This window comes from Hippichthys cyanospilos, chromosome 4 (genome assembly GCF_059441005.1).
Source record: "Hippichthys cyanospilos isolate Australia breed blue-spotted pipefish chromosome 4, RoL_Hcya_1.0, whole genome shotgun sequence".
NCBI classification, from domain to species: domain Eukaryota; kingdom Metazoa; phylum Chordata; class Actinopteri; order Syngnathiformes; family Syngnathidae; genus Hippichthys; species Hippichthys cyanospilos.
In genome coordinates this window covers 24,944,030-24,967,359 of record NC_142372.1, presented here as the reverse complement: position 1 = coordinate 24,967,359, position 23,330 = coordinate 24,944,030, and the positions used below count along the sequence as shown (strand labels likewise).

Here is a 23,330-nt window from a genome sequence, read left to right as displayed (position 1 = left end):
TATAAGCCTATAAGTAGTTGTAGTCAATGTGTATCAAGATGAAACATGCAAAATCTCATGTTAAACACTACGTTAAACACAATAACTATGACATAAGCTAGCTGCTAATGTTAGCCCCACCAGCAACATCTATTTTAGAAATGTCTGTCCCCAACCTAGCTGACTGAACTTGAATTTGAATATTAACATTGTGTCATGTCTCTCACTTATGGCTGTGTTTGTGTTTTTATTTAGAGACCTGCAGTACTCTTGATGAGGGGGGCAGGGTCGTCGGACACGCACCCGAGGCACATCGCTCATCACCCAGGCTTCTTGAGCAGGCCCAGAGCAGGAGGGCAATGCTGGAAATTTTCCACGCCGTGCTTTCGAGCTACCTTCCGAGTCCCTTAAGTGTTTTTATAGGGCCGTTCTCCTTCCCAGTTACCCTTTTAGTTGCTACTTTCCTAGCCCTGAGTCTCACATGGTTCTCGTACCCTTAGTTATTAGTTATTTTGATATTTTCTCGTCGTTCCCGTCCCTCGTCGTCTCGTAAACCCCATCCACTCTGTAAGTTTGCCTGGACTTTTATATGTCCCTCCTGAAGTTGCACTTTGAATTTCTGTTTGTACTTTGCCAATGTGGTGCTCTGTATTTATTTCCACGCTCTGCATGCGATTTTTATTGTTAAACTCTTTGGACAATCAATTTTGGTTCGTCTGTCTGTCTGTCATCCACCACCCTCGACACGACACATTGAAATTGTGCAGTGGTGGACCGTCAGGGCTAGCAAGGCCTTCTCTTCTGGCCTAATATAACCTGACAATATCATAAATATAATCAACTGTAATAATTATAATAACTACAGTATAATAAAAGTCAATTTCATTTTAAATGTATTTGTACTAAATATATCTATTTTATCTATTTATCTATTTTATATATAAAATAATTTTCCTTATTCTGGTCTTTTTATGTCATATTATATCCATGTGGTTACACTCTTCCTAAGTGCTGCAGTTTTAGTGTAGAATTTTTAGCCAATTAGAATTCAGCTAACATGTCGCCAGGAAGACTTCATGTCTGCCTGAGCCTGGAGGCGCTGGGCATTCACTTGAACAGTATGAAGGCTTCTGTGCAGTGTGCAATGACATGTTGTGTATGGGCCCATATTTTGTTAGAGAGCTGCAATAGCCAATCGACCCATAAAAATGCCTTCAAGAACCCTCACGTAGAACGTGTTGTAACTGGACGCTCACTGCAGGAAAGCGGTGCTATATTGACCCATCATGTTTAACAATGGAAATAGTTAAATAAAGTTATTTAAAAAAAAAAAAGAAGAAAAAAACATGTTGCTCAACCAGGTAATGTTAGCGTTAGCGTACATCAAAGCCAGGCTCATGGACATTTTTTTTTTTTTTTAGCTAACAATGGCTGAAGAAGCGCAAAACGGAAAATGGACCGACGCAATTTTCAGCATGTCAATACAAAAGGATTTATTCTTGTGAATGAAACGTGAAGACAAACTCTACTAGCAAATTATGAAAGTCTTTCTGAGGAAAAAAAGATGAATGGATTTTGTACTGAAACAACTTGGGGGCAGCCGTTTTGGGTGAGTTGATATGTTTTTGTCATTTTATGTCATTCATACTCAATTGTTATGCTGTGAAACTAAGTAATAAAGGGACTAAAATACAAAAAAAAGGATTTTGTATCTTGCCTTTTGAGGTTTACAATACAGATCAAATGATTTCTACTAAGCCAACCTTCCACTGAATGTGTAATGAATATGCATGGACGAGATACAAATTCCACGAATTGAGTTGAAGTATCTCACGAGATTGAGTCCACAAGAGTGAGATCTGAAGAAAATTTTACATTTTTAAAACAAAACAAAAAAAAGTTTGCTAATTTACACTTTTCAATTTCAAAACAATTCATTTTTATTGTGCAGGCTGCAATAAACTAGTTTTGGGTTGTTTTTTTTTATCTCTATGCTGCTTTTCTTTTCACATCAAGAAAAGTTGCAGCTGAACTCTTTCATAGTTGAACATGAAAAAGAAATCATGTTTAAAGTGCCAAACATTAAACAAAACAAAACAAAAAACATTAATAGTGACATGTTCACTGCCACCTGATGTCGCAGAGATGGAAAGGTGCACTTTTAGAAGCATGCAAAGGAATCAAGTCATGGTGGCAAAGTTATTTCATGGCATCAATGACCTCCGCTTTGGTTTCCTTGTAGTGTTGGAACTACTGTACGACTCAAGTGATGTAAATGAGACGGGTGGTGGAGCACATGCACGAACGGCGCAACTTCCGTTCACACTTGGCTCAACCCGTTTTGGTCGCCGAGGGCGATTTCGACCCAGAGGCGGAAAGTACAGGAAACGCGATTCTAACACACTCAAAACGTCACTATAATTCACAACGAACTTTTTCTTCCTCTTCTCTCAACGCCGATTAATGCATACGAGTGTTTTCAATTATAATTGCACATGAACAATCGTTTATTAATGCACATGAACAACTGTTCATGACAACACTTAATTAAACATACCGGGTACAGGATGGTCTATCGGTAAGAATACAGGTACTGTATAAGGTTTGCTTGAGAGACTCTTTACTCAGGCAGTTTAAAGGTGGTTACATGATGACAGATGATATAGACATATGCAGTGAAGGAAATACATATTTTCCAAAAGCAATATAGCAACAAAAACCAGCCAATCAGAGCTTGTAAAAGCACATTGATTGACAACTTGGTATCCATTGAGATTCCTTGTACGCTATCCGCTGACGCACTCTCGTTTGCCCTGTGTTCACCCGGAAAGGGCAAACGAGAGTGCGTCAACACGGACTTAGGCTGGAGAATTACATTTAATATTATTATTATTACTGTATTGTATCATTTGACAGAAATACCTTGTTATTTTTTGTACTTTAATAATATAAGCCCACCTCCTCCCGCCCAAGTCGATGTGACGCACTCTCGTTTGCTCGTTCCGGGTGAACACAACAAGCAATCTCATTGGATACCAAGCTGTCAATCAGTGTGCTTTTACAAGCACCGATTGGCTGGTTTTGTGGCACAAACGTAACGCGTGAGCAGAACTGAACGAGCGCAGAGGACGACTCGAGCGAGCGAGAGCTCAATGTTGAGCAAACGCGATGTTGAGCGAGGGAGGGAGGGAGGAGTATCGCGAGCGAGAGCGAGATGTTGAGCGCGAGAATGCCATTGCGAGCAAGCAAAATGGAATTTTGAGCGAGAAAGTTCTTTTCAATAACTTTCTTTCAGCGCTCAAAATCTGTTTTCACTCGCTCAGTTTGATTTTCTCCGCTCAATTTTTTTCCGCTCGCTCGTAATTGTGGCACAAATATAACGCCATATAGTAATGGATTGGACATGATTTCAGTTAACAGGCTTTGGACCCGCCCACTAACTTGACGAGAGAGGTTGACAGATAAACTAATTGCCGAAAACTGGCCGTGTTTCATCCTTTGCTTATCTTAAAGTTTGATAGGCAGGTCCTAACACCTGATTGGTTACCCTTGCAAGACAAAGCAGGGTAACCAATGAGGTGTTAGGACCCGCCCATTAAACTTTGACGAGCGAGCTTGACAGATAAGCAAGGGATGAAACGAAGCAACAGTGTGTCATTAAATAAAAAATGTCAATAATTAAATAAAAGTGTCAATAATTAAATAAATGTGTCATTAAACAATTAACTGTGTCATTAAATAAAAGTGTCAATAGTTAAATAAATGTTTAATTAATTCAACGAAACGTTTAAATTAATTAATTAAACACTTATTTAATTAATGACACGAAGATGAAACGAAGCAACAGCATGTCATTAAATAAAAAATGTCAATAATTAAATAAAAGTGTCAATAATTAAATAAATGTGTCATTAAACAATTAACTGTGTCATTAAATAAAAGTGTCAATAGTTAAATAAATGTTTAATTAATTCAACGAAACGTTTAAATTAATTAATTAAACACTTATTTAATTAATGACACTTTTAATTCATTAATGACACATTTAATTGTTTAATGACATTTATATTTAATGATTGAATGGTACATTTATTTATTGAATTTTAGCACTTTTGGTCCTCCATACACTTCTGGCTTTGTGCCTCAAAAAACAAAACAACTGACAAGGAAAAGAATCTCGTGGCTTTCGATCTACGAGATCCTCGTGGGGTCCGTTCTCGCGAGATCTCGTCCCATCCCGAGTAATGAACATAATGAGCTACATTTAGAATGGCAAATCCATCCAGTTATTTTGGTCAAAGTAATATAAAAGCAATAATAATGTAACACCTTACAATTTAAATGCCGTAATATAGTAATGTAACTAATTACTTTGAAATGACAGTAATAAGTAATAAATGATGCATTACAGTTTTGAAGTAACTTGCCCAACCCTACTTACCCGCAGGAGGGAGAAGTGGAATTGAAGCTACATTTTTCCTTGCCATATGTCTGTGCAAGTCAGATCATAGGGAACTCATTAAATGGATTTCGAATAAATAGGGATCTTCTCTATTTGATTTAGTGGAACAGATTGGATAATTATGTATGGCAAGGGATGTCCTGAAGACAAGGCTAAACAGGCAGATTTATGATCATAAGGGAAATTTTTTGAATTATGTGTATCTTTACTTAAAATACTTTGGTGGACATTTTATACTGAAAATGTGGCTTCAGCAAACAATGCCACGGCTATCAGCACATTATGGCCTTCTTCTTACTACATATCGTAACCACTAAGAAAGAAGGGCAATTCATACAGTTTATGTTGGCACGTGTTGGATTTTTTTTTATTGTTTGAACAGATGTACAATTTGATTTATAGACCGCAAATACTTCTCAGACTTGGAGATGTTTAACAACACAGAAAGGTAATTGTTACAGTAATGACTGATAGCAGACTTCCTGGCATTCATCCTGTCAGGCACCAATGATATGGTCAAAGAGTTAATCGGCTTGTCCTCTTAAGAGCCGACCTTTCTACAATCTGCCAAGAAAGTGACTGGACACGCTGTTCGACTGGCTGTTGTCTTTGTGACCTGAACACACCTTAGCATCTTCAGCAGGCTTTGTTGTGAGTTTTATTTTTATTTTTCAAATCAATTCAAGACAATGGGACAGGAGGAAAGCCATAGTGAGGAGATGGATTTAGCACAGATTCAGGAGTTGTGTATCATTTTCATGAAGGAGTGCCCAAGTGGCGCGTTGCATTTACATGAGTTCAAGAAGATCTTTGGAGTACCCAGCACCTCTGCAGAGGAGTCACTCTTCATTGAAACAATATTTCGCTCATTTGACACCAATAAGGTAAAATAAGTGAATAACCAAAGCGGTGGCAATGAACTGTTATGTTGTTAGATCCTGGCTGATATTCCCAACTTCCTTCGTTCTGTTCTAAATTTCTGTTTTGATCGCAGGACAATGCCCTTGATTTTCTGGAATATGTGGCAGCGCTTCATTTGATTTTACGAGGGAATCTTGAGGATAGGCTCAAGTGGTCTTTCAAGATGTACGACAAGGATGGAAATGGCAAATTAGACAGGCAAGAGGTGAAACGGATAATAAGGGTAAGGCAAATCACAGTCCAGAACAACACTTTTGTGATTTGTATTTTGTCATTAGGTGAAAAAAAAACCTTCTGTGTTATGCCATGATGAAACTGTTCCATAAATGTTAATCCTTGCTAGAGACATTATTGAGCCTCGCTAAAAAGCTTAGAGTTACTGGTTGGTTCACTGCATAGGATGAGAAGTTCGGTTAGGTCTGCTATATCTGGCTGTGCTTTACAGTAAGCCCTTAAAGGCAAGTGAAATTAGCCCACCACCATGCGAACGGATTTACTTGGCATGAATACTTCTGATTGGTTTAACCTACAGTAAAGTATAACCACATTTTTGTGAACTTAGAATTCAAAACGTCTGATAAGCAACAAATATAAAACCTGTTTTCTGCCACCATTTTAAAGTGTGCTTGTTTGTGTGTGACTCATTTTATGTATCTCATTGCAAATGCTGTGTGTATGCATGTGCGCGTGTGCATGTGTGCGTGTGTGTGCATGTGTATGCATGTGTCTTATATATCCCACAGATTCTCTACAAAATCAAGCTCCAGACATCTGATATTGATTTGACGCCATCTGAAATATGTGACAGAATCTTTGAACTAGTGGACCAAAATAGCGATGGTAAGGAATGATTCTAATTTGAAAAAGAAACATTAGCATTAGGTCTACTCTGGTAGTGTGCATTATGGTGGGAATAGTGTCATTTGATACCTATATATTAAAACCTACCTATATATATATATATATATATATATATATATATATATATATATATATATATATATATATATATATATATAGCTATATATATATATATATATATATATTTACACACACACACACACACACACATAAGGGATCTTGCTGACAAGGTTTCCAAAATGCTGATGAATCCACTGTGGAAAGTGTCAGCATATCTCCCAAAAAGTCTTCCAACCTCTTGATGTCAAAGTGTCATCCCTCAACGAAAGAGCACAATCCTCCGTGTGTTTTCTTTTTGCTAACTTTATGTTACTATGGCCCTGCTCTAAATGGCTTGTCAGATTACTGGTCCTATTTCACAATGTAGACAGCTTTTTAGGTGTCGCGCACAAAATGCACCTATTGATTATATTTTTGTGTGTGTGATAGTAATTATGCTTTATCGAAGGGCATTGTACCAGACTCTTGTGTAACAAGGGCACTGACGTCTGCCTTCCCACGACTTCAACCCCAAAATACTCCTGACATAAGTAAATGTAGGTTTTATAGGGCATATTGAAAGTTAGATTCACCCTTTCACTACAGATTCTTTTTTTTTCTTATGGCATATACAGGTATCACTTGTTTATAAGTCTAAAACTACTAAAACAAACAAGCCAGAGAAGTGAAAAGTATCACCAAACGCCTACAATACATAGTAATCAGTTTAATCTATAGGAAAACACATGTAGCACATGTCATCTATATAGTTCCGCAGTATTAGATGGTTAATTGAAGAGAAATTGTACAACACAAACTACATTGTCGACAGTGGGCCCAGTGGGCAGTGTTGTGTATGGAAAAATTGCTAGTAGCCACTAGAATGTGTAGATAGGTGTGTAACGAACTACTGGAATGCATTTCATCTTATTCCTACCATTCCTATACACACTGCCATTTTTTCAAAAGCTGTCAATGGGAGTGAAAGGGTTAAATGGACTGCAGACTTTTGATGCTCACTGTGGGAAAACCAGAGAACAACCAAAGACGATTACAGTAGTCAAGGCGGGACATAACAAAGTCATGAATTAATGTGTCTATATATATTATTCATAGTAGTATAATATGATAAGTTATTAAAATAAAGCATACTTGCCCCCCCGCAGAAGTATTAACATTAACAAAAGAAAAAAAAGCAATATAAATCAACTTTTAACTTTTTTTTTTTACAGCGTTTATATGTGTTTATATGAGTTACAAAACTAAAAAAATAACCAAGTGCATGAAAGTTCCTGAAACTGAAAATAGATGAATAAATAAATAAAAGAAAATTCTTATTGATTGCATTTACACTCCACATGACAAAAACAAAGCCTTTAACCTGGGGTCCTCCTAGACTCTAGGAGGAGTCTCCTAGACTCTAGGAGTCTAGGAGGAGTCTCCTAGACTCTAGGAGGACCCCAGGTTAAAGGCTTTGTTTTTTTCATGTGGAGTGTAAATGCAATCAATAAGAATTTTCTTTTATTTATTTATTCATCTATTTTTAGTTTCAGGAACTTTTCATGCACTTGGTTATTTTTTCAGTTTTTTTTTAGCCACCCGCCCCACTATTTGAGAAGCAATTTCTTTGGAGGTGGTCAATATACAACATGTATATAAAATAAAATCTCTCTCAGTGCTATGTTATTGTATTGTTTAGAATCATTATAGAAAGTTAATCATTAATCTGCTTGTGTCATATAGGTCAGATATCCTTATCGGAATTCATGGAAGGAGCTCAGAAAGATGAATGGGTAATGAACCTGTTCAAGTTGGATGTCAACGCCTCTGGCTGGGTCACCCAAAATTGTGGAAAACTACCATGACCTCACTCGTCCTCAGCATTGGTTCAAGAGAGACTTTTTCTCCCATCTCGATGTTGAGATTCTTCTGTTTTGAAGAGCCAAACAATCTTTTTATGGCCTCAGTTTTGCCATAATTTGAGCTGCAGGTTTGAAGTTCTCAATCCGTTCTATCGGCCTGATTTGGCAGTGAGCTCAGAAGGCCCAGTACAAGGAAGAGTTTTAATGGTGACTACAGGGCAAAGAAATGTCAGTACTTGTAATCATTATTAACTCTTTTAGTGCCAAGCCTTATCGGAAAAGGAAACCTTTAGAGGGCTAGTATATTTAGCATTTTCATTCATCTTTTCTAGGCCAACAGAATATTGTGTGCTATGTATATGTAAATATGGGTCGTATCAAATGAAAAGATTGACTTTCATTCCTTTGAATTGCATTTAGGTAATAGCTATGTTGTATGTGTGGAAACACTGTTATCCAATGTTCACAGTTGTCACTACAGTCCTCAATAGGCTTACATTAGGTAAGCATTAGTCCAGGGTGTCAGCTACCCACCTTAAAAACGTTTTTGAAGAGAATATTATTAACTATTTTTATGACTTGTACTATTTTAAAAGACGAGAATTCTCCTCTATGACACTGAAAGAGTTAAGAATAATATGGTTATACATATTAAAAGTTCAAAGTTGATGTATTAGGGGGAAAAAGTTTGTGATATTTCATTCTTTAAAATTGTGTTGAATTTTGTTAACTGATTTAATTGATTCAATTACACACATTTCACACACACACATTTTTCATTGAATACTGTAAATAGAACTGCAAAATGTTGTAAAGTATTGTTGTAAGGGCCAAATGCCAGCGGCTCTATAGCTTATATAAGCGCAAGGTTTACAAGTAAGGTGAGGGAGGATTGTACTGGAAGGGCAAATGGTTTTGACTGCAGTTATGTTTTCATTTCAAATGTTTGGGAAAATGGTTTTATTTGCACAATTATGGTTTATGTTTTGAAAACGCACATTCTTCAACGTCATACACACTGCTGCTGAAAATAAATTAATGCACACAACAGTTGCAGCTGTCAAGGGTCAAATTGTTTCTGACACACTACTAGTTAGAACAAGAAAGGCGCGTCAGCCGGGTCCATCCATGGCTCAGTTCTCGAGAACTCCATAGAGGATGGAGGCTCTGACAATGGTGAATGTAAAATATCACTTTTGTGTGAATGTACAGGTATCAAAGGGTGAAGAGATACATTGACCGCTTTATCAGCTTTGGTGGACATGACGGAAATGAATTCCACTACAATCACACTCAGAGGACACTTTCTATCTTCTACTTTGGTGAGCTTTTATGATAATTTCCTGATGGATTCATTTCTCATCTCGTTAGCCACTTACTTGACGGCACCATTCTCGTGCTTTTGTCCCAGGGACCACAAAATTTCCACTGAAGATTGTGCATTACCACTGTAATCCAAATGAATCTTCATCCTTTATTCGGAACCAGAGGCTGAAAGTAGAGGAGCCCCTGCAAATTTGGGTGGAGAGTCCTTGAGTCCTTTTCATTTGTCCAAATGCGTGTGCTATTGGAGATCTGGGTCTTGGATCCAGATCCAGCACCGCTGTTTATTTCATACTTGGTAATTATGTTTTCTACTTAACATAGCTTCAAAAAATAAAACTGTCAAAACGGGGGAAATGGAATTAAAGTGTACAGTAAACTGTTGAGTATATCATTATGTGGGAGCTACCCAGTGTCCAAAGTGAGACACTACAGCACCGTTTCATTCCGTTCAAGTCTTTGCATTTCACTGCACTCCTTGAAAAGTTGCACAGCCACAGATGTTGATTGGGGCATCGCAAAAACAGAAATATAATTGACACTAACTGTTTTAAGGCTCCGTATACTGTATACCATGACTGTACAGTGAGCTCCGCTTGAGAGTAGTTTTTCCTCTATGCTCAAATGAGCTCAAATGAGTTTGGACACCCTGGTGGCCAAAGGTGAGTCTGTCTAGTAGGTTATATGGCCAGTGTTTGAGTACCCCTGTAACAATTTTACCGCCTGAAGTTAAAGGCCTGTGGATATGAATAAATGACCACTATTTATTTTTCAATCATGTTTGTTTGTTTTTAGGTATATGACTTTAGCAGAGTACCCATGAACCAGTGCAAAGCAATTTGGGGTTTAAAAAACACACAAAAGTGTGTCATTTATTACATTTTATAAATCTTCAAACTTTATTTTTATTGGTCCACAAAAAAAAAATCAACATAAAGTGTCCTCTTTTGGATCATAGAAGAGATCTGTTATCAAAAAGAAATAACGTCATTATTAAGAAATGTTTGCCCGCAAGAAATAATCAACATAACTGGCTCCGGGAAAGCAACTTGACAGGGTCGCGATCGTCTTGCATTCACGTCAATTTAAATTCATACCTTACACTACCTCGGGCCTTCATGCGCTGAACACAATAATGACTGTTAAAAGTATGCATACACACAAAATAATTGATGTTTTTTTTCCCGATCGCATTCAGCACGCATTCGTAATCACAGGAAAAGCATTTTCATTCATAAGGATAGGTAGGGACTGTTCGTATGTGTGTACAATGTATGTGTGTGTGTGTGTGTGTGTATGTGTGTATATATATATATATATATATATATATATATATATATATATATATATATATATATATATATATATATATATATATATATATATATATATATATATATATAACACATGTAGCTACATACATATACCTTCACAAGTGTGAGCGTGTGAGAGAGAGCTTAAGAGAGAGAGCGAGCAAGATAAGCGACCTTTAAAATGTGGAGACAACTGTAGTCTATTAAAGTACTTTTGTTTCTAGTGAACCTAAACACTCTCTCACACACACACACATACTGTACAGTATTTGTATACTGTATATGTGTATGTACGTTTATACATACTTATCTGTATGTATGTGCATTATATGTACCTACGCATACGTTGAGTTTGCGGCTTCAATATACGTATCGGGAACGGCTCGCGTAAATACTTTGTCCAATGAAGGATCACCTGATAGGACGATATTTCATTTAGTGTTTATTCCTTTTAGGTGATAATATCAGTTGTTACAACATTGGATATATGACTCTCCACTCCACGTCTGCTTCCTGTGCACTTCAGCTGAGCTGGCATAAAGGGGTGGAAAACAAAAATGCTACTAACATAGTGTCCACACGCAACAACGAATAGTCTTACGGCTATGATGCTTTTCTGATAATATGGGAAATTAACCTCTTACAACACATTCAACACAACTCCTCAAAACAGAGTAACATAGAGTGCAATAAACGCACCTCAACAGCATACCTTATCTTTGCAGTGGTTGATGAATGAATATGCTGTTCCGTATGATTACGGATGTGTGTTAAATGCGATCGAACGGAAACCAACTGCCCCCAGACGAAGGTTGAGAAGGGTGCCGGGTGTAATATCGCGTGTATGCGTCTTTTTACATCAATTCTTTTGTATGTGTGCATACTAGTAACGGTCGTCATTGAGTTCAACGTAAAAGAGCCCGAGGTGGTGTAAGGTATGAGCGTTAATTGACGTGAATGCAAGACGAACGCGAACCTGTTTTCCCCATTACTTCCCCAGAGCCAGTTAAAATGGGCGTGGTCAAACTAAACACTAGATTAAATTATGCCCCCGCGGGTAACTTCAATGGAAGTGCCACCTTTATTTATTTGTCCGCGCGGGTTCAAAACCTGGACATTCATAACCTCTGGACATTTATTTTTGATCGTTTTAGATTTTTACTGTGTTTACATTTTCCTGCAGATAATTAGAAGTTGAAAATGAATCACTTTGTTTCGTGTGATTATTAATTACCATGACAGTTAGACAGTTAATCAATTTCCACGTAGTTTGTGACGAATCTGTAGTAAGGAAAATTAGTAAAAAAACAAAAATAGCCACTTCCATAGTTACAGGCTTTATCTAAGATCCATCTTTTCCCCATCGGAACAACTTTTGTCTGTTTGTGAAATCTTATTTTATCCACGCTACGATCAAAGCACAAGAGTTGCGCAGTAAGAAGGAGGAGCTGCTCAAGCAGCTTGATGATTTGAAAAATGAGCTATCACAGCTTCGTGTGGCCAAAGTAACCGGCACAGCTGCACCTAAACTGTCGAAGATGTGAGTACTGTGTAAATTCATAAAGTGGTTGGATGGCTTCGTGTGGTTCTGCTTTGAATGTCTGCATGCTATCACTTTATTTTATCTTTGATCCTTTCACTACCCCCCCCCCCCCCCCCCCCCCCCACACACACACACACACACACACACACACACAAATATTTATGGCATTTATATATCTAGGATACTTGGAAAATTAGTTAAAAAAAATGCCCACTTCCATAGATTAGGTTACAGGCTTTATCTAAACTCCGTCTTTTTCCCCATCGGAACAACTTTTGTCATTATGTTAAATCTTATTTTATACAGGCTGAGACCAAAGCACGAGATTCGCGTGGTAAGAAGAAAGAGAGGAGCTGCTTCAAGATCTGAATGATGATCTGAAAAATGAACTGTCACACCTTCGCGTGGCCAAAGTAACTGGCGGTTCTGCGTCTAAGCTGTCGAAGATGTGAGTACTGTGTAAATTCATAAAGCGGTTGGATGGCTTCGTGTGGTTCTGCTTTGAATGTCTGCATGCTATCACTTTATTTTATCTTTGACCCTTTCACTACCATTTTTTTCCCCAAAAAATAATATTTATGGCATTTATATATCTAGGATACTTGGAAAATTAGTCATAAAAAAAAGCCACTTCCATAGATTAGGTTACAGGCTTTATCGAAGATCCATGTTTTTCCCCATCGGAACAACTTTTGTGAAATCCTATTTTATCCAGGCTACGATCAAAACAGAAGAGTTGCGCAGTAAGGAGGAGGAGGAGCTGCTCAAGCAGCTTGATGATTTGAAAAATGAGCTATCACAGCTTCGTGTAGCCAAAGTAACCGGCGCAGCTGCGCCTAAACTGTCGAAGATGTGAGTACTGTGTAAATTCATAAAGTGGTTGGATGGCTTAGTATGGTTCTACTTTTAATGTCTGCATGCTATCACTTTATTTTATCTTTAACCCTTTCATACCATTTTTTTCCCCAAAAAATAATATTTATGGCATATATTACTTGTTTATACATCTAGGATACTTGGAAAATTAGTTTAAAAAAAAGCCACTTCCATAGATTAGGTTACAGACTTTGGTATTATTTGTCCCGTCACTATTTTGTAACAATAATAATAACATAAACGTGCCAGAGAAGTGAAAATGATCCCCAAACGCCTAGAATGCATTGTAATCACATATATAGCACATATGTGTGTGACACATGTACGTGTATGTATATATACATGAAAATTAATGTGATAATCAGTACGACTTTCAGGGTAATTCATTAAAGGCCGATTCTCCATTTGAAGCATCGAGTCTTAAGTACTGTACTTTCTTTTGCAGTTTTGCGTTGTCCGCAAATCTATCGCCAGAGTGCGTCAGGCGGAAAAGGACAATCTGTCCACATTTTACAAGGTGAGGATGAGGATTTGCTCCAACCTTTTGAGTTTTCATTAACCCGCTCGTTCACCATTGTCAATCTCCGCTTCTGCATGTTTTCTACAGGATGTTTCTGTGCCCAACACGCGTCGAGGACCAGGCGTTTTGACGTGCAGGCCGACCTGGACCGTGCTACGACAGAGGGGAAGAAGCACGACGAAGGGATCTTGGCTGAGCTTGCCAGGAAGCTGGCCGATGCCCAGCCGGACCTGTCGATGGACAAACTGCTCCGCGCTGCGTTCGGCAACTGTGCCGGCTACCTGGCCAGGAAGGTCCAGGCCAGCTCCTCTGTGGCTGAGTGCTGCAAGCAGGCACTCACCCTGCAGGAAAAGACAAAGGTTGCCGTGGAGCTAGAGAGGGGCGATCCGTCCTCTGTGATGTTCGATGCCCTGGCTGAGCCGGTCGATAGGGGAGGGCTGGAGACGGGCCGGGTGGTCCTGAAGCGGCCATCTCTTCCCATGGCCCACATGGGATCCTTCTGGATGTCGTCGTGGGACTCACTGATGCCACACCAGGGAGGACAAGAAGGAGCGCAGGGTGAGGTTTCGCTCCCTGCGCCACAGGGAGTTCAGGCACCTGCTGGAGTTCCTGGCGCCCTCATACTTGACCTTGCAGGGGTACGGGTGCCAGGAGGGGCACAGGCTGGCCAACACCATCTTGATTGATTTTATAGTGAGAAGTACAAGCCCCTGGATCTGAGGCCCAAGAAAACCAGAGCGCTGCGGCGCTGCCTTAACAAACATGAAGAGAGTCTGCGTGCAAAGGAAGAGTAGAGGAAAGATCTCCTTTACTCAATGCGCAAATTTGCTGTCAAAGCTTTCCACATAGCAAAGGCACAGGCTGGCCAACAGCATCTTGCCACACATCAGCAGGTCCTTCGTCAACTGTTTAGGTACGAACTTCTCCAAGGGCGTGACTTCAGAAGCGAGGAAGATCAAGGCCTTGGAGCAGCCGACTGGCAGGAGGAGGAGCAGGGTCAAGGAGGGCAGGAAGGAGACAGTGAGTGACAGGAACTTGTACAAGTCCAGGAAGCTGGCCCAGGCCCTCAAGTCATAGGCCAACAGGCAAAAGTGATCGTTGAAGGACGAGGGCCAGATAGCCGGCAAAGGCGTGCTGCAGCAAAAGAGACATCGGAATCCAACCTAAATAATTTGTGATTGTAGAAAGAAATATGCAAATTTTGCTTTTGTTGACTAAAATTATGATGTTTCTGCATGCTTTCATCAAGTATAAAGTTTCTGGTGTGAAAATTGAGTGATTTATTTGCTGTGGAAAGCTTAGTTCAAAATTGCACTAAATAAAAACATTTTGAGTAGCTATTTTGGGCAAAAACTTTGAAAATGTGTTAAATATTGCTATTGCGCCTGAAAATATGGAGGATTGTCTCTTATCGACATCGATTATCGTTTTTTTGTCCATCTACCGTAAAATCTGAGGACTTTACAGCCATTTTAAGTTTTGTTATACTTCCATAAAAAATAATGAATAGGGATTTTATTAGGGAACGACTTTGAATTTTTTGATGCCGCCGCTCATGGAGACCTATAGGCCTAAGGTCGGTGACTCTTTTGGTTGTAGGTTGCGAGCCGCTTTGGTTTTGTAAATAAATTTTAAGTTTTTGAAAATAGGCCTCCTACGGATCGACCCTGGGCCCTGTTTCTCGTCAAGTAATAGTGAAGTTTACGATTTAATAACTAGACCTACGATTATATTTAAAACATGCTGTTGGTCGATAAGAGCACATTTATTTGCATGGCTTTTGCAAAGTACGCACATTGTTTACTTGAGTAGAAGCAAAGCTACCCTATGGAAAAAAAAAAGACTTGAGTAAAAGTGAAAGTGCTGATTCAAAAATCTAAAGTAAAAGTACATGCTCTCAAATGGAGATTAAAGTATAAGACAAAGTAAAATATTTTTTGTTTTTCCGTGATCCAAAGATCACAATTCTAATTGATTTTTGTCTATGCCGTTAAGACAAATATTGTCATTTAAGTTCAAGAAAGGGCAGCTTGGAGGAAGAGTGGTTAGCAGGTTCGCTTGACAGTCCCGAGTTCATATTCAGTCGCTCCGGCCTTCCTGTGTGGAGTTTGCGTGTTCTTCCCGAGCCCGCACGGTTTCCCTCCGGCCACATTCCAAAAACTTTCTATGAATTTCACAAATAACTATTACAGTGATCCCTCCGACTTCGCGGTTAATGGGGGCTGTCAAACCCCCGCGAAGTCTGAAACCCGCGAAGTAGGATATCAGTTCCTAGATTTCTATGTACGCCCCAATATAGCCACAGTAACCAAAAACAATTTTTTTTTATTTCCTTTCCTTTTATTTCCTATTTTATTTCCTTTCTCCTCTTATTTAACATTATAATATCCTTATTAACATTATTGTATATTCATTAAATAACTAATACTACTTAGTTTGTTGAGAATTTGTTCTCAGGACTGGTTATCTGCACCAAGACTCCGGTGAGACAGTACGCAAGTCATCATGTTGAACTTCACATTTATTTTGGCTCATGTATGGTGTATCATGTAGTATCTGTTGAATAATAAATCAACAACAATTGTAAAGTCAGTCAACTAACATATAAACACTTAATCTATGAATTTACTGTATTTTTAGCCGACATTAGCGGGTTAGCAACAACTAACAATTACTAACTATAAAGTGCAACCTCTACACAAAAGAACACAAACAGAATAAACACTCATCGCTTACCAAACATAGGCAGTAGTGTGCGTTATTAACATAAATGATAATAAACTATAAATATGAGCTGACGTTGTCATTCACTATGTCACCTTAACGAGCCGAATGACGCACAGAGAACGTAAAACATTAAACGGAAATGCAACGCGACCCGACAAATTAAAAGTATAACTTTCAAAATAAGATAAAAAAACATCACAAACTCTAACGCTTGAAGAATTCTTAACACAGTTATTAACTCATATTACTTTGTTATTTGATTAATACAGTACTGTATAATGTACTTTTTTGCTCTTTTTCAATTTTTGTACATTTTTGCACATTTTTTAAATGATTTTTTTATTTTGAAATATTTTTTATTTTTCCAGGAAAAAGCTGAGAAGTACTGAGACCGCGATATCTGAGACCGCGAAGTAGGAGGGATCATTGTATACCTGTATTACATTTACATGACATATTACACTTGCGTTACATATTTACTACAGCTGTTCCTTAATTATTGTGAAAATCATGAACATGATCGGTGTCTTCAGATTAACTGGTAGCCGTTTGCATTACTCAGTAACAAAGAAGTAGCTCTCTGTTTCAAAAAGGTTGGTGACCCCTGATTGAGAGTGTCCAATACAACTGCCATGCAAGTTTTTGGATTGTGGGAGAAAGCCGGAGTGCCCGAAGAGGACGTGCCAACTCCACCATTACACACAATAGACATAAAACGTAGACGTAAACCACTGGTTTACACACATGCGTGCTATATTACATTTACTTTTTGTTTTTCTCTTATGTACTATGTTTTGATTGATTGATTTTTAGGGCAAGAAGTATAAGCCCCTGGATTTGAAGCCCAAAAAAACGAGAGCGCTGCGTCGCCGCCTCAGCAAACATGAAGAAAGTCTTCGTAAAAGAAAACAGCAGAGGAAAGATCTCCTTTTCTCACTGCGCAAATTTTCTGTGAAAGCTTAAAGCTTTACTAAATAAAACATTTTCAAGATGGGCCTTTTGTCTTTGTTTTACTATTGGCTGCTAGCCACATATGCTCCTATAAAGTACAAGTCAACAATTTGAACGCTCATAGCCTGCATTGTTAGGGCACACAACTTCTTGGTGCCTTTACGTACTGTATATACAATATTGTACTGCTAATGGTCATGAGAAAAAAATCAATGAGACTAATGCACTTATGCAAACCAACAAATCTGAGCGGAGTAACCCGATGTAGCATATTATTTGGATGGATATTCAACAATGTATGTTCAGAGAGTTACAACATTGCACATTTGAGTATAAAGTTAGTTCTTAGAAGCCCCACTCCCACAGACACACCTAAGGGCAATTTGGAGTGTCCGATCTTACCATGCATGCTTTGGGGATTGTGGGTGGAAACCGGGGTACCTGAAGCAAACCCACGTGGGCACCGGGAGAACATGCAAACTCCAGGAAGGCCAGAGGTGGAATTGAACTTGGGACCTCTGAACTTGACCTCTGAACTGAATTTGCCTATTTCCTGTTCAAATACAGGGATGAAACTATAGGTGAGGCAAGTGATCACTATAGGTGATCACAAACCGGGTTGATACGTGCACCTGGCGCTTTCCGCATATCTGCATGTCGCCAATATAATGTTTGCAGATACGTTTTTTTTACCTGATTTTCCACAGTCTGGCTAATGTCTTTAACCATTAAAGTTTAATGTTTGTTAGTTAGGGACGTATTATTTTTGCTGATGGGAAATAAAACCGCAGTGAAAAGGCACAGGTGAGGCTGATAGTTCTCTGCTGCAATGAAGAGGGCGTACGTGAGCAAACGAGTACTTGTATATATATATATATATATATATATATATATATATATATATATATATATATATATATATATATATATATATATATATATATATATATATATATATATATATCTTATCGAAACGAAACTGAAACTTCGCAACTGCTTGGGTATTTTTCCACGTGGACAGAAATCAGAACAAAACTGGATGCAGCTGATTTGAAACAGTTACCAAGACAAGGTATACAGTTATAAAGCAGCACACAAGCTTGCAAAATGTGAGACTGTGGCAAGACGAAGAAACCACACGATGCACAACTAGTGTATGTCTTTACTCTTTGCACGCCATCACAAAACAAAACTGTACAATACTGTCCAAATCAGCAAAGACAAAGCCAACAGATTCAAAGCATCAAAGGTTCATTGCAACACGCCTACCGGGTGAGAGACATGGTTGCCCGTCACAAGACGACTGCTTCCAATGAGGATGGGGCGGTTGATTTTCCATTTGTTTTTGCGCGCCCTACCGCTCAGGCTTCACTTTACAAAAAATATATCTATTTATACAAAACAGCTAAAGTGTCAGTAAGTCGCATTAGTCTCCATGTACAGCACGTTTCAGCAGTCTCTGTATTTTTGTTGTTGTTTTTTGAAAGCAATGGGCTTGGGTGTTGTCATTAATGTTAATTAATGCTGATGAATGTAATGTAAATAATGCTGACTTTAACTGTTTATACTATGGATGATGGCAAATGACAAGATGAGACCATGGCTGGTCTTCTTTCTTTTGCTCTCCACACAGAACTGATTGCTTACAGAGCATGCAACAAGCTCGATCCCCCTTTATCCCATCAAGTCTTTCTATCCCTTCCAAGTCTTTCATCCCCTTCCTCTTTTAAAGTTACAGAGTGAGGGTAAATAACTTTCCTCTGAGGGTCACCACATTACAATATTTTCTGATTGCGTTAGCTGCTTTGAAAATCTTGCACGTGCTCTGATTCGTTCACATCCTTTACAATTTCTGGGGGCTAAACCCCCTCTTTTCATAAAACGTTTGTATATATACCTAATGTTGGTAACATCAAGATGGAGATAACTTTGGTGTCTGATTTAATAAGTTAATAAATGGAATCCCCTTTTGAAACAATGTATTTTTTTAATTTGTCGTAGATAGTTAAAATACCGTAGTTGCAAGGGATCATCTGGAATATGACACTCTCAAGTGGTTTAGCTAAAGCACCTGATAGAGAGCTGGTCTATTTTTAGTGGGTTAGTCTAATTAACTACGGTCAGACAAACCTGAAGTGAATTCACCATTGAACTAAAACCGGGAGGTTGGCTTTTGACGTAATCCCTAATCTCCCTGAGAGCTCTGTGTTACTCCTCTGCACATATGCCCATATGCTCCTTCTCACTTTGAACTGCCAGGTTTTTTTTTTACTAGTAAGATGTTGTCTTGCTTCGTCAAGGAAAGGAGTCTTTTTTTCTTTTTTTTTTTTTTTTTTACTTAACTCAAATGTACAGGGAGACACAATTTGGGGGAATTTTTTGAAATAATTGAATAAATTCTGCAATGGTTAATCTGTGGGAGAAACCAAAGAAGAATTGACAATGCATAGTGATGTTGCTTGACAACTTTTAGAGAAATTTGGGAGAGGGCATCAAATTTTTATATGATTTTGTTTAAAATTATGGGTCAAGCTCATAGTAGTACTGATAAAGAAGTTACCCTCCAAAACATCCAGGCGTTGTACCGTAGATTTGCAAGCGAATGTCCAAGTGGTAATCTACACTTACACGAATTCAAGAAAATTTTTCGAGTTAACAACGAATCCTCAGAAGAAGAATCAGCATACATGGAAAATGTGTTTCGATCATTTGACACAAATAAGGTAACGTACCACAATGTTTAACATGTAATATTTTGTAATATTTGTTTTATCCAACTCTATTGAAAGCACTTTCCATTCAGAAATGTTGCACTTTGTGAATATTATTGAAATGCAATTTTTTTTGTCCTTGTATTTTTTTCCAGGATGGAAAAATAGACTTTATGGAATATGTGGCAGCCGTTCATCTTGTTTTACGGGGGAAACTTGAGGACAAACTTAAATGGTCCTTTAAGGTATATGACAGAGATGGGAATGGCCGCCTGGATAGAGAAGAAGTTAGACATATTATCAAGGTTTGTACTATGCTTTGTTTTTTTAGGCTTATGATGGAGTGTTGGAAGCGAATAGAATGCTGAAGTTTGTTCACTGAAAAATAGAACCACTTCTACATATGTACATTGAAGTGATAATTTGTAAATTTTCACCTTTATACCACCGCAATGATATCATTTTTAAGTGTTGTTCCCTAATAATTCAGAAAGTCATTATTTATCTACGTTGTGAATCTGTTTTGTAGCAATTGGATGGTTGTGAGCATGCTCCGATCAATCTGATGAAAAACAGCCTTAAACATTGTAAATATTGTGAAATTTTCTATTTGTGCCAAATAAATCTCTCAGAATTTGGTACAAAAGTTCAAGTTTTATTGCACAAAATATCCAAAACACACATGGGACAATGTACATTATGCAGAACAAAATCATATGTGGGCGAGTCATTGTCCCCCTGCAAGCAAAATCTTTTGCTGGTCGGACTATAAATAAATACACTTTGTTGACATGACAAATTACAAGGAAAAAAGTCACATTGTGGAAAGAATTATTACATGTTTAATGTGATTACTACCTTTTTTTCTGTTTTTTTTTAAACATCTGCTCAGATTATCTGCAAATTGAAGAAAGAAACTTCTCCGGGAGATCCAGAGAACATTGAGGATATCTGCAATAGAATATTTACCCAAGTGGACAAAAATAAAGACAGTAAGTTATGTTCAATATAACTTTTATCGTAAATTACATTAATAGTTATCTCAAAAACTAAGGTCGATTACACCACCACTTCTCTGAGGAAATATAATGAAATTATTGTGAATATACATAATAATTCCAAGCAAAAAATTCAATTCCAAGCAAAAAATTCAATCACTATTTCATGTTGTGTAACATGCAGTTTCACTTTTGTGTTGTTCAGGTCAAATTTCCCTGGAGGAATTTATTGAAGGAGCTGAAAAGGACCCATGGGTAATGGATCAGCTCAAATTGGATTTTGCACCCTGTGACTGGTTTATTGAACAGCAAGAGAAGAATTCAAAGTCATAATACTGTATACTCAGTTAGTAGCCTGTACAGTATGTGATTGGTGTCTGTGTTATGCAAAACATAATGTACTTAATTTTGTATTCTCATGAAAAACAATGTGGATTCCTATACAATACACATTTGAAATGCCAAAACAGGATTTAAGTGTTTCTTGTACTTATAACTCTTCTCTGTTTTTTTTTTTGTTTTTTTTTGTGAAGTAGATATGTGTGTGGCATGGAGGAAGACTTCATGTCTCCCTCACAGTTTAGATGTCCTGGGTCTGATTCCGGCTCCAGCCTTCCTGTGTGGAGTTTGCATATTTGTCCCTGTGGCCGTGTGGGTTTTGTCCTCGCTCTCCAGTTTACAAAACATTTCCAAAAAACATGCATGGAAGGTGTAGTTGTTTATAGTGGTTTGTGAATACTGTAGTTGTTTGTCTGCCCTGCGATTGGTTGGTAACCAGTTCAGGGTGAGATAAATAGCAGCATGCCAGCAAGCCTAGTGAGGGTAAGAAAAAAAAAAAAAACGGATGGACGTTTTCTTAGTGCTTCTTTTTTTGTACTTTTATCTTATGTCACTCTGTACCAGTGTGCCTGGTGTATGTGCAGCCATGTCACTATGTCAAGTAAAAACATTTTGTGCTGTTTTAGGTTATTTTAGGTCAAGTTTGGGGAAAGACTTAAAGTGCAGAAATATGTGTGTCTGAAAACACTATTATACTCACTCACAGAGATAAGATCCCCTACGTTTTGGTGCAGGATGGCTGTTGTCCTTAGGAAAAAAAAAAGTGTAATATCAGTGTTCTGGAACAGTTAAAACAGTTAGACTTGTGCCTTGGTTTTTGTTTTTTTGGCGCCGCCTCTGGCCGCTGTTGGGAGTGCATTTCTGGAGGGGAGGGGGAGGTGTTCCAGTTGGGAGCAGTTATGTCGATGCCACACGTTGTTGTCCATCCTTCCGAGAGCTGGCCCACGAGTGTCTATTTACCCTAATATGCCCATTGTTGGTCATTCGTGTCATAATAGATAATAAGCTGGCTAATGTTAGTTTATATCAGCATTTTAAACGGTGCTGCTTTTGTATGTGTTGGCTTGTTAGCATTTTCTTGTTAGCATTTTCTTGTTAGCCCATTAGCATTTCATATTGAAGAGAACATTATTTGTGGTTGTATGTTTGATTTAATATTCACAGTTATCTACATTTGGTAAGATGTGATTTTCGCATATGTATACTTACGATTGGTATATATTCTTCTTGGCAGTTTTACAAAATAAATGCGTTAGAACGACACAACGATTAAAGAAGTTGCCCTCATTTTGCTGTTCGCTGTCTGTCTACCTTGATGAAAACCACCTTAACATCTTGGGAGGACAGAACAATCAGTATTATTTTTGTTGCTACTTACATAGTGCCTAGTCTTTGTCAAAACCCTAATCCACAACTAATGATTTTAATACCTCTCATTGCCATCTAATAACAAATGGAAATCGAATAAATGATTAACGAAAAATGACAAAAAAGAAACATATTGCCTGGTTATTGAGTCAAATTGAAAATGATTTATGGATGGTGGATGAAAATCATTGATGAATGTGATTTGCCATAAAAAAAATCTCACATAGACGAGCGTTTGGCCACCCCTGATGCATTCTGGACATCATTCTGGACATATATATATATATATATATATATATATATATATATATATATATATATATATATATATATATATATATATATATATATATATATATATATATATATATATATATATATATATATATATACAGTATATATATATATATATATATATATATATATATATATATATATATATATATATATATATATATATATATATATATATATATATATATACATGTCATGCGTATCACGACTTACACAGTACGTCCCCTGTGGAATTTTAATCAA

The 23,330-nt window shown here is 37.7% G+C and overlaps 3 protein-coding genes across 7 annotated transcripts; all 3 read left to right on the top strand.

Annotated features, from left to right (window-relative positions):
* The first annotated feature begins 5,034 nt into the window (after nucleotides 1–5,034).
* guca1g (guanylate cyclase activator 1g) lies at nucleotides 5,035–8,864 on the top strand. Its single transcript, XM_088413355.1, has 4 exons — nucleotides 5,035–5,325; nucleotides 5,436–5,585; nucleotides 6,106–6,202; nucleotides 8,006–8,864. The coding sequence occupies exons 1-4, from the start codon at nucleotides 5,131–5,133 to the stop codon at nucleotides 8,125–8,127; spliced, it is 564 nt and encodes a 187-aa protein (XP_088269481.1). The 5' UTR covers nucleotides 5,035–5,130; the 3' UTR covers nucleotides 8,128–8,864.
* A 2,733-nt stretch (nucleotides 8,865–11,597) lies between these two features.
* On the top strand, nucleotides 11,598–14,869 carry LOC148425135 (uncharacterized). 4 transcript variants are annotated; one of them, XM_088413363.1, is made up of 6 exons: nucleotides 12,189–12,300; nucleotides 12,610–12,751; nucleotides 13,019–13,155; nucleotides 13,625–13,696; nucleotides 13,787–14,257; nucleotides 14,336–14,869. In XM_088413363.1, the coding sequence occupies exons 5-6, from the start codon at nucleotides 13,936–13,938 to the stop codon at nucleotides 14,383–14,385; spliced, it is 372 nt and encodes a 123-aa protein (XP_088269489.1). In that variant the 5' UTR covers nucleotides 12,189–12,300; nucleotides 12,610–12,751; nucleotides 13,019–13,155; nucleotides 13,625–13,696; nucleotides 13,787–13,935; the 3' UTR covers nucleotides 14,386–14,869. The 4 variants fall into 4 exon arrangements, with proteins under 4 accessions (XP_088269488.1, XP_088269489.1, XP_088269486.1 ...); XM_088413360.1 differs by having other exon boundaries at nucleotides 13,787–14,869; XM_088413361.1 differs by lacking the exon at nucleotides 13,019–13,155 and having other exon boundaries at nucleotides 13,787–14,869.
* A 3,875-nt stretch (nucleotides 14,870–18,744) lies between these two features.
* Nucleotides 18,745–22,742, top strand: LOC148425134 (guanylyl cyclase-activating protein 2-like). 2 transcript variants are annotated; one of them, XM_088413205.1, is made up of 5 exons: nucleotides 18,745–18,793; nucleotides 19,968–20,100; nucleotides 20,244–20,393; nucleotides 20,981–21,080; nucleotides 21,292–22,742. In XM_088413205.1, the coding sequence occupies exons 2-5, from the start codon at nucleotides 20,065–20,067 to the stop codon at nucleotides 21,417–21,419; spliced, it is 414 nt and encodes a 137-aa protein (XP_088269331.1). In that variant the 5' UTR covers nucleotides 18,745–18,793; nucleotides 19,968–20,064; the 3' UTR covers nucleotides 21,420–22,742. The 2 variants fall into 2 exon arrangements, with proteins under 2 accessions (XP_088269331.1, XP_088269330.1); XM_088413204.1 differs by lacking the exon at nucleotides 18,745–18,793 and having other exon boundaries at nucleotides 19,445–20,100.
* The last annotated feature ends 588 nt before the right edge of the window (nucleotides 22,743–23,330 follow it).

Coding starts and splice junctions, on each gene's coding strand:
- LOC148425134 (XM_088413204.1), top strand. CDS start 19,882: ATGATTTTGTTTAAAATTATGGGTCAAGCTCATAGTAGTACTGATAAA. Junction 20,394..20,980: donor AAGTTAGACATATTATCAAG/GTTTGTACTATG, acceptor ACATCTGCTCAG/ATTATCTGCAAATTGAAGAA. Junction 21,081..21,291: donor AGTGGACAAAAATAAAGACA/GTAAGTTATGTT, acceptor TGTGTTGTTCAG/GTCAAATTTCCCTGGAGGAA.
- guca1g (XM_088413355.1), top strand. CDS start 5,131: ATGGGACAGGAGGAAAGCCATAGTGAGGAGATGGATTTAGCACAGATT. Junction 5,586..6,105: donor AGGTGAAACGGATAATAAGG/GTAAGGCAAATC, acceptor TATATCCCACAG/ATTCTCTACAAAATCAAGCT. Junction 6,203..8,005: donor AGTGGACCAAAATAGCGATG/GTAAGGAATGAT, acceptor TGTGTCATATAG/GTCAGATATCCTTATCGGAA.
- LOC148425135 (XM_088413362.1), top strand. CDS start 13,936: ATGGACAAACTGCTCCGCGCTGCGTTCGGCAACTGTGCCGGCTACCTG.